This window comes from Podarcis gaigeae (assembly GCF_964106915.1).
Source record: "Podarcis gaigeae genome assembly, chromosome: 3".
Taxonomy (NCBI): Eukaryota; Metazoa; Chordata; class Lepidosauria; order Squamata; family Lacertidae; genus Podarcis; species Podarcis gaigeae.
Window position 1 is genome coordinate 99526875 of NC_139680.1, and position 10334 is coordinate 99537208.

At 44.1% G+C, this 10334-nt stretch overlaps 1 protein-coding gene across 1 annotated transcript; it reads left to right on the forward strand.

The window, feature by feature from the left end:
• Positions 1–418: 418 nt before the first annotated feature.
• LOC310841261 (uncharacterized protein) lies at positions 419–2744 on the forward strand. Its single transcript, XM_083731814.1, has 3 exons — positions 419–603; positions 1108–1224; positions 2412–2744. Exons 1-3 carry the CDS (start codon positions 540–542, stop codon positions 2546–2548), a joined length of 318 nt encoding a protein of 105 aa, XP_083587940.1. The 5' UTR covers positions 419–539; the 3' UTR covers positions 2549–2744.
• The last annotated feature ends 7590 nt before the right edge of the window (positions 2745–10334 follow it).

The following is a 10334-nucleotide window of genomic DNA, read 5'->3' on the forward strand; positions in this document are numbered from 1 at the left end:
ACGTTTCTGAACCACGGCTGAGGTTTGCTCATGCTTTCCTATGTATTGAAATGAGTTACTATTTTCCCCTTTCTCTTTTTTAAATGCTTTTGTCTATGATACCTTGAGTGAACAGCCTTCTTTCAGCTCTGGGAGAAGGAACAATGACAATGGATAGATCACTGCCAGTTTTTTTTATACTGGGAGTAGATCACAGTCTTTTGGGAGTTGGACAAGCCTGGCATAGACTACTGAAGATATTTGCTTGAAAGCTTCCTAGCTTCCTGGTTTAGCAACTCGTGACTACAATCTTAATCCTTGATCTGTACATATGTTGATGGCTTCATGCTCACTAGAATGTGATCATTACAATGTGCAATTGTTATTTTGCAAGCCATTGCCCATGGGACCCTCTGTATCTGATAGGGATGGAGTGCACTTAAGGGTATCTGGGCAAGCACATCATCAAATGGATAAAAGGAAGCTGCTTGTTCGCCCCAGTAGAAGTGAGTGGAGATCACCATTGCCTCCTCTGTAACCAAGAGCTCTGTTGTGGCAAGATGTCCCTCATGGTTCAAATGCTGCTCCTTGGTATCTGTGTTAGCCTCTTCCTTCCTCCTGGAGGTAAGTTCCCTTCCCCAGTGCTGGGAGAAGGTTTTTCAGATGGAAGCAATAAACCTTTGATAACCAGTTGTTGGCAATCACAAGTGAAGAAAGTGCTGTGGAGCTCCTACTTGTGGGCATCTGGTCAGGCACTGTGAGAAGAGGATGCTGAACTCAATGGGCCACTCTCCTGATCCAGCAGAGCTCTTCTGAGGTTCTTCTACATAAATTACACTTGAGGTTCAAGGTTGGTATTTTGGAGTCTGAGAGGGACTCAGAGGCAATATGTCTCCAAATAGCAGGGGATTCACCAGTGGCTGAAGTGCTATTGAGCTCACATGCTACTTGTGAACTTCCCAAAGGGATCTGTTGGGCCTCTGTGAGAACAGGGTGCTGGACCAGCTGGGCCATTGGCCTGAACTAACAGGCTCTTCTTGTGTTCTTATACATTGATTACCCATTTATTATCACCTGAGTTTCAAGACTGGTATTCTGATAACCTTGAGGTTCTCCCTTTTGATGCAGATGCATTGACATGTCGACTTTGCATGTCCCCATCTGAAGGGATTCCATGTCTCCCTGCAAATACATGCTCAGCAAACCCTGAAACACAAGTGTGCCATGCCTACAAAGTGACCAAAGGTAAGAGTTCTACATTTCCCCATTGCATATAATTATGAAGGGTGGTATAATATATCAGAGAATTACCTTTATAAGGAAACCTATGTTGCTATACTAACATGGCAATCAGGGACACGATGCTGGCCATGAAAATTTCATCAATATTTCTTGCTGCAGAAATTCCACATTATTACAGTCCTTTCTCCTTTTGGAATTTTGTTTCCTGTGGTGGAAACCATAAGTATGTCTAATGTCCTGCATTCTGGCCTAAAGCAAAGATGGAGAAAAGGTGAAGCTCCAGATTTGTTGTACTACAGTTCCTATTGGCCTTTGCAATTGGCCTGGCTGGGGCTGGTGGGAGCTGGAGTCTACAACACGTTGACCATTCCTAAACTCAAGGATAGGCACAAAACTGAGCAATGATCCATTATTGGGCACTAGCTAAGAGCAACTCCTGAGTGTCCTTCAGATCACCCTCTACCTGATCTATTTTAATTGGAGACCCTCCATATGCAAACCATTTGCTCTTCATGCTTGTTCATCATTCTGGTGTGCAGTGCAGCTTTTCCCACAAAAATAGTCCGGGAACGCAGCCCTGTCCCTCCTGCTTACATGTACGAGCTGGAGAGGCAGGGCTGTGAGGGGATGGGCAGAGGAGACGTGCAGGGAAGAAGCCTCCCTGCATGTCAGCTCGGCAAGCTGCAACTGTCCCTCCTGCATGCAGCCTTGCCTCTCTGACAGGCGCATGCGAGCCACAGGTACAGAGCGGCTTGCACAGTGACACTCAGGGTGGCTTCTTCCTGCGCATCAGCTGTTAGCCAGGAAGCTGAAAAGCCTCATCAAAGCCCCGCTGCACCTCCAGCTCATGAGAAAACCCTTTTCAGAGCCCACAGAGGATGTCCCCTCTGTGCTCCAAGGACAGTCTTCTCATGAGTCAGAGGTACTATGGGCCCAGAGGTGTTACTGCTGAAAAAAGCCCTGCCAGTGTGCCAACTGATTCACAACTGTGGCACAACCTGGATCCTGTAATTAGCATGGCTGATAAGTTTCACCACACTCACAAGTGGGGAGAATGAAGACCCAGGAGAGGACTTCATTTGTTATAAACTGTAGATGTGAGGTGTAGTAGCCTTGATGTCCAGAGAGCATAAATATAAATGTCTTCTCCTTTTCTCTCTCTACTTGCATTCTGCCTGTCACCATAATAGATGGAAAAGTTCAGCAGAAAGTTCTAGGCTGCAAGTCAAAGGAATCTGGAGTTTGCAACACCGGCACCAATATTGATGGATATGAGGCTAAACATATCTGCTGTGATGACAGAGACTTCTGCAATGAGGCTCTGTAGACAAGAACTAAAAACAACCTGAAGAATGACTGCAAATTGAAGCATGTATAGGATCTTCTGCTTATGGTCACCTTTTTCTATATTCTCTTCTTCCGTTTACTGTATTTGATACAGAGTTTTCAAGGTTGTTGTTGTTTTGAAAAAAATTAAAGGCAACTGCTACACACAAATACAGCTACAGCAGAGCAAGATGACGATGATTATCTATATCTATCTATCTATCTATCATCTATCTAGCATCAAAAACATTCATATTATTTTCAGATTTTGGAGATGTGATTTCTGGAGTGAAACTGAGTCATCTATCAAGCATTGCCACAACTTTCACAACCTATACTTCATTTGCCACCTTGTCTGCCTGCTTACCTGTGCTATAGATGCATATGAGGATATTGATAAAACACAAAAGGCCATGTTAATGTGATTGTATGTACGATGGGGTCAATACAAGTTTTCTCCAGTGTTTCACAAATGCACAAGGCCTGCAACTGTGGAGCAGAAAGGCACTGCAGAGGTAGATTTTGGCTGCACCTATACATATCTAGGTGTGCAATAATCTATTCTTTGAAGTCACTGCAGTTCTCCATATGACCATGCACTGCAGAATCCTTAAATTAGGGATAATGCTGGCTGAATGGATGCAAAATATCAACTATTTGGTGCCCTTAAAAATTAGATTATCACTGAATGGGTCTGGAACCAAAGCCTTACGAGCAGTGGTGTAGCGTGGGGGGTGCACGGGGGCCCCGGCCACACAGGGCGCAACATCTGGGGGGTTAGGGTTAGGGGGCGCAAATCCACGGGTTAGGGGGTGCAAATTACTTGCCTTGCCCCGGGTGCTGACAACCCACGCTACGCCACTGCTTACGAGGAGCGTTTGAAGGAGCTTGTTATGTTTAGCCTGGAAAAGAGCAGACTGAGACCAGATGTGATAGCCATCTTCAAATGCCTTAAGAGATGTCACATGGAAATGGGGAAACAAACTGGATTCAAACCAATGTAGGATTCAAACCAATGTCTTCAAGTTATAAGAAAGGAGACTCTGACTAAACATCAGGGGGGAAACGTCTGATGGTAAGAGTTATTCGACAGTGGAATGCTCTCCCTCTCTGATTCTAAAAGTAATGCAACTTTTACAACACAGGTTAAAGGACTTTGGATCATGCGTGTGGCACTCAGTGGGACTGGGACATGGTGGGTCAAGGTTGCAGTGAGTACTCAGTTACTGTTGCAGCCTGGAAGCGTATGACCACCCTCAGGGGTCACCACCAGCTCCTTGACCTCCATGCCTCCTTGCCCCAAACCATCTCCTCCCCAGCAGTTGCAGTGCTGCCACCACCTGCCGCATGCTTCCCTTATGTGCTACTGCTGGTGCAAGCATTACCACTGCATGCATTACTACAGGCAGACTTTTCACCTGATGCACATAAATACATCAGCGCATGCACTATGGCACTGGTTCACAAACTTCTTTTGGACCACCCCCACCCTTGGTTCTGTAAACTCATCAGCAATGTCTCCTACCTTTTAAAAAGCACCAATCAGAACAGCACAACCCAAGTGTTGTGTTTGCAAAGTAAAGGAAGGATTGAACTCTGATTAATAAGAATATACACAGAGGCTTGAATCAGCAAGACTCTGGGAAGGGTGCATATAATCGTGTCTCTCTGTGCTTGTCCGTGTCTGCAGCCCCCTGAGCCAGGTAGTTTTTGTTCACAAAAGAGCTTTTTACAGAGCGTTCGTAAGAACCAATCAGATTTCTTCTGAGCATTTCTACAAACCCACGTGGGGACAAGTAAAACTACTAAAACTAATTAAGCACAAATATTTCTGGGGTAAACAAAGAACAGAACTACAAAGAAGAGCATCTGGCGACCCCGGAGGTAATAAACAATCAATACACATGATAAGGAGGATGGCCAGGAGGACCACGATCACTTTCCTGTTAGATCTGTTTCCTGGCCCTAAGATTAACATCCTACAACAAAGAAACTTGCCCACTGTCTTTGATGACCCAGGATGCCTGCCTGTCTAAGCAACTGGGCTGTGTACGTGACAAGAGAAATGGGCAGTAGAAGAAATGGCCAGAGATGCAGAGGTGTAGATTGAGCAAGAATCATATCAAAATAGTTTAAACCCAGTCAACGTAATGCTTTCATTGCTGACACAGATGGCTTACTCTATATTTGTTATAATTCCTCATAGCAATCCCACCTGATCACTACATCTCTGGATATTTGCACTCCTACAACCAAGGAAGGTAATAGCACAACACAATTTATGGCACTAACCATTAATTCCACATTTTTTTTCCAAAATCCGATAAAGACTATTTAGTTTAATTACCGTATTTTTTGCTCTATAAGACGCAGCAGACCACAAGACACACCTAGTTTTTGGAGGAGGAAAACAAGAAAAAACATTCTGAATCTCAGAAGCCAGAACAGCAAGAGGGATCGCTGCACAGTGAAAGCAGCAATCCCTCTTGCTGTTCTGGCTTCTGGGATAGCTGCACAGCCTGCATTCGCTCCATAAGACGCACACACATTCCCCCTTACTTTTTAGGAGGGAAAAAGTGAGTCTTATAGAGCAAAAAATACGGTAATTCAACAAAATGGATGAACTTAATGCCAGCTTTTCAAAGTCTAAAGTCATTTGCAGCTCCAGTGCCCCCTATTGCCCCCTTGCCTCTTCGTGCCCCCTAAGTAAGACCATGCTTTCAGAACAATGGCTGAAGTTTCCTCATGCTTTCCTGTGTATTGAAATGGTGGTGTGAATTGACACTCACACTGTCTCTTGGAGCTACCATTGTCTCCTTTCTCTTTTTAAACTGCTTTTGTCTATGATATCCTTCTTTCAGCCCTGGGAGAAGGAACTTACCTTTATGTGGAAGGAAGAGAAAAGCACAGATAACAAGGAGCAGGAGCGGAACCCTGGGGGACATATTGGAATCAGGAGGGTTCTGTGCGCCACAGTAAAACTCTAGGTTCTTCAAAGGAGGAACAATGATTTCCATTCCCTCCCGACAAGACAGGACAGGACAACCTGCTTCTTTTATCCCTTTACTGGCATGTGTACAGAAGCATTCTGTCCCCATTAACTGCATAGAGAGACCAGTGGGCAGTAACTTGAAAGAAAACCTGCTCTTTAACACTAAATCCAAACAAACAGCAATCTGCAGAAAGCCTGATTGCTGTTTGTTCTGATCCAATGCTAAACTGGAGTTTTACCGGGGCAAAAGCGGCAGGGCAAATGGAAGTGTGAAAGCTGCCTATGTGTAAGCTGCCCTCTGGCATTTGCCAATGGGTGATATTGTTTGGTATCCATTTGTTTCAGGAGACTATGGAGGCATGCACTTTGGTGGGTGAAGTCAAACATTTGGAAGATTATAGAGGAGACCTGTTTTGTTGGAGTTGGGGTAGATGAAGGTGTCTGGTTGTGGTGCTGCAAATGTACCATGGTGTTTCTTTTCTCTTGCCACTGCTACAGATCCATCACCTGACTGTCAGTCTCCAGGCACTGTGGTCATCTGCAAGGGATTCCCACAAGGCGGGGTTAATGTTGCCAGCCTTCATGTCACATCTGCAGATATCTTTGTGACATAGAGTTGGTCTGCCAACGAGCTTGCTCCCTGAGGCCAGCTCCCCGTAGGTCACGTCCTTGGAGATTATTTAAGAGAATTTATGCACTCTTTTCCTGTAAGAAAACCCCCTCAAAGCAGTATCTATGTAAATAAACATTAAGCGGCAAAAATATAAATATATTCTTCTGTTCCCCATCTCTATACTCATTCTACCCAGTACTACCATAGATGGGAAGGATCTACAGAGAATTCTAGGCTGCAGGTCAAAGGGACCTGGCGTTTGCAGTGTCATGTTGAATTATGCAGCAGGCCTGATACAACATCTCTGCTTTGATGATGGAGATTTCTGCAATGATAAGCTCTAGGTAGTGGCTTGAAGCAACCTGAAGAATGGCTGCAAATTGACACATGTGTACGATCTTCTCCTTATGGTTACTTCTTTTCCATATCATCTCCTTATGTTTATTAGGGACTGGGCAGAGGAGGAATGATGGAGACCGCTTCCGCAGCCTGACGCTTCCAGAGAGGAGGAAGGCAGTTCAGAATCACAATGAGCACTCACACTTTACATTGTGGGTGCCCTTTGTGGGATCGTGCACAGTGCTACAATTCCCATGGAGCTTACTGGCAAACAGGGGCTGGCTTGCCTCTCAGTGTTAATTTTTGGAGGTTCACCCCCAGCCTCAGTAATCAAGTTTCTTGCTGGGAGGTGGGGCCAGCACCATTTATAAATAGGGGGTGGGGCCGACAATAGTCAGGCAGCTGGCTCTGGAGATTCACCCTCCCTCTGTTTGCAGGTTAACTTTTTCTTCCTGTTTAGTGGGCGCTGCTACGGTCTTTGACTGGTTGCTGTTGAAGGACCGGGAAGAAATTTTCCTGCATTGGCAGGTTTTGTCTTCCCCGTAGCAATTCATCACAACTTTGGCAGTTATGGCCTTGGGTGGAATCCTTTAGTCTTTTCTTCCCTATTCTGTGTGTGTGAAGTGGTGACTCACCCCCCTGCGACGATGATTCCAGGGTTGCCCTCTTAAAGGGGTTATATATATGGGTGTCTCTGGCCATACATTGAAAGGTCATCAGTGAACTACCCTGCGTGTGGGGATATGGGCTTGGCTGCCTGCTACATTTACGTCTCGCAGAGCACCCCCATATCCCATTTACCCTGATGAGCCCCAGTTCCTCCCGGCTGGGGGGCTAGGAGGGATACACACCCAAGGCCTAAGCCAAGGTCTTCCTACATTCAGAAGTTTAATAAAGTTGTGGCCTAATTTTAATTCCATATAACGTTGTCAGAGTCTTTATTCCTTCTTTATGATCCCTTGGGGGCGTGGGCTGTCGCCGCCTGGTCACGCAACAGGGGTTTAAGGGAGGTCACAGCTCAGAGGCAGAGGAGGGGACAAGTTGGGAAATAATGGGAGAGGAGGATGAGGAAGAGGAAGAGGAAACACCAGAGGGGTGACAGCTGACAGACACAGTTTCTTTAGAAAGCATTTCAGACCCCCCCCCCCAATTCCCAGAACCTGGCAAGCCTTGAAAGTAGGAGAGCAAAGAACTCAAATGCATGGGGCACTTATCAGCACCTGTAGAGATGATAAATGAGGAAGTGCAGAGTTTTCAAGGTTCTTGTTTTTTAAATTTTAAATGAAAGGCAAGTTCACAACCACTACACACCTATCCAGCTAGGAGCAATAGGATGAAGATGATGTATGCCCTAATACTTGATATACTGGCTTTCAGATGGTTCATAACAAAAAAAGAAAAAGAAAGATAAAATCCAACTGTCATTAAATACACAATAGAACAATTCCACCATTTCCAGAGTTTGGAGATATGATTTCTGCCATGAAACCAAGGAGTCTATCAAGAGTTGCTACAACTTTCAAAAGCTACAGTATAGTTCATTTGCCTCTCTCTCCCTCCACTTCCCTGTGCTGTAGATGCATTGAGGATAATGATATAACACAAAGGTCCACTTTGGTGTGATTGCATGGTTGATGGTGCCAATATACATTTTTTTTCAGTGCTTCACAAGTACACAAGGACTGCAACTGTGGAGCAGGAAAGCACTGCAGAGGTAGATTCTGGCTGCATTTGTACACATGATGGTGTGGATGTATAAATGTGCAGTGATTTATCAACAAGTCCATGTAAAAAGAAAGCTGCTCTACCACGGCTTCAAATACAGGATCCTATATAGACCAATTTTTAAGAACAAATGGATTACAAAAAAATTCTCAAGAAAATAAGTTAATGCTGAATTATAAAATAACGGAACAAGAGGTGGAAGGTGCCATCCAGAATATGCAGTTGGGCAAATCTCCAGGGCCGGACGGTTTAACCTCGAAATAGTACAGATCCCTGAAAGACTGGTTAATTCAACCACTAAAGGAGGTTTGCAATGAAATTTTGGAGGGGGAAAAAGCGCCAGAGTCGTGGAAGGAAGCTTACATTACACTTATACCGAAAACTGAGTTTGAAAAAACGCAACTTAAGAACTACCGCCCCATATCCCTGCTTAATGTGGATTACAAAATTTTTGCAGATATATTGGCTAAAAGATCAAAAAAAGTTTTAGTTGAGGAGATACATAAAGACCAAGCTGGCTTTCTCCCGGGTAGACACTTGTCTGACAACACGAGAAATATAACTAACATTTTAGAGAAGCTGCAAGTGAACATTAATACTAAAGCAGTTTTGATATTTGTTGATGCGGAGAAAGCCTTTGATAATATTTCTTGGAGTTTTATGAAGAAAAATCTTCAGGGGATGGGGGTTGGTCAAGGTTTTGAAAATGGTATAGGTGCAATTTACTCAGAACAAAAGGCCAAATTGATAGTTAACAACGTGGTGACAGAAGAATTTAAGATGGAGAAAGGGACACAACAAGGCTGCCCAATTTCCCCTTTGCTTTTTATTTCGGTCCTGGAGGTTTTGCTAAATATGATTAGAAGGGACCATCTGATCAAAGGTATTCAGGTCGGAGCTAAACAGTACAAACTTAAAGCTTTTGCAGATGAATTAGTATTGACATTACAGGAGCCAGAATCTAGTACCAAAAGAGTATTAGAATTGATTGAGGAATTTGGTCAAGTGGCAGGATTTAAGTTGAACAAGTTAAAGACTAAGGTTCTTGAGAAAAATTTAACACCGATTGAGAAAGAGAGGTTTCAGAAGGAGACGGGTTTAACACTAGTTAAGAAAGTAAAATACCTGGGGGTTAACATGACTGCTAAGAACTTAAATTTATTTAAAGACAACTATGAGAAGTGCTGGTCAGAAGTGAAAAAGGATCTTGAAATATGGTCAAACTTGAAGCTTTCCTTGTTTGGTCGAATTGCTGTTATAAAGATGAATGTATTGCCAAGAATGTTATTTTTGTTTCAATCATTGCAAATTTTGGACAAAATGGACTGTTTCAAGAAGTGGCAGAGAGACATTTCTAGATTTGTCTGGCAGGGCAAGAAGCCCAGAATAAAATTTAAAATATTAACTGATGCAAAGGACAGAGGTGGATTTGCCCTGCCAGACCTTAAACTTTATTATGAATCAGCAGCATCTTGCTGGTTGAAAGAATGGCTGCTTCTTGAGAACACAGACATTTTGGATTTAGAAGGCTTTAATAACGTTTTTGGGTGGCATGCATATTTGTGGTATGACAAGGGTTCTGTTGATGAGAGCGTAGGATCATTGCCAGCCAGACCACGGTATTTTTGCAGGATTGGATGCTCTGGTGAGGAACTATAGTCCGGAGGCTTGGGGTCTTGTGGTGCTGGCAAGGCGAGTGCCGGAACATACGGCATCACAGCAGGCTGGACTAAAGAAGCCGGAGGTGATGTTGGCAATACAGCCATGGAGATATTTTTTGGTGATAAAGAGCCCATGGCGTAATGAACCTTGCACCATGCATTCAGAACACGAACACCAATGCTAGGGTGTCCATGAAAATGTGCTCCAATCCTATCCCAATGTTTTAATTCCCAAGTTCCATCTTGAGGATACCAGGGGCAATGCTCATCGATGGCCAGAATAAGCTGTATCAAATCACCCTCAGGAACTTCCAATTTGTTGGAGGAGAGGAGTAAGTGATACCCCCCCTTTTGATGCAGGAGAAGGGGGGGAGAGAATTTGAACTACGTTATCTGCAAGAGAGAGGGAAGGAAATAAAGATCTACTGCTCAAAACCTGGGAACGGGCTGCCAAAGG

What these genes read in the sequence shown, in the direction of transcription:
- LOC310841261 (XM_083731814.1), top strand. Translation starts at nt 540, where the DNA reads ATGTCCCTCATGGTTCAAATGCTGCTCCTTGGTATCTGTGTTAGCCTC. An exon ending in CCTCTTCCTTCCTCCTGGAG is followed by an intron (nt 604 to 1,107) that starts GTAAGTTCCCTT and finishes CTTTTGATGCAG; the next exon opens with ATGCATTGACATGTCGACTT. An exon ending in TGCCTACAAAGTGACCAAAG is followed by an intron (nt 1,225 to 2,411) that starts GTAAGAGTTCTA and finishes TCACCATAATAG; the next exon opens with ATGGAAAAGTTCAGCAGAAA.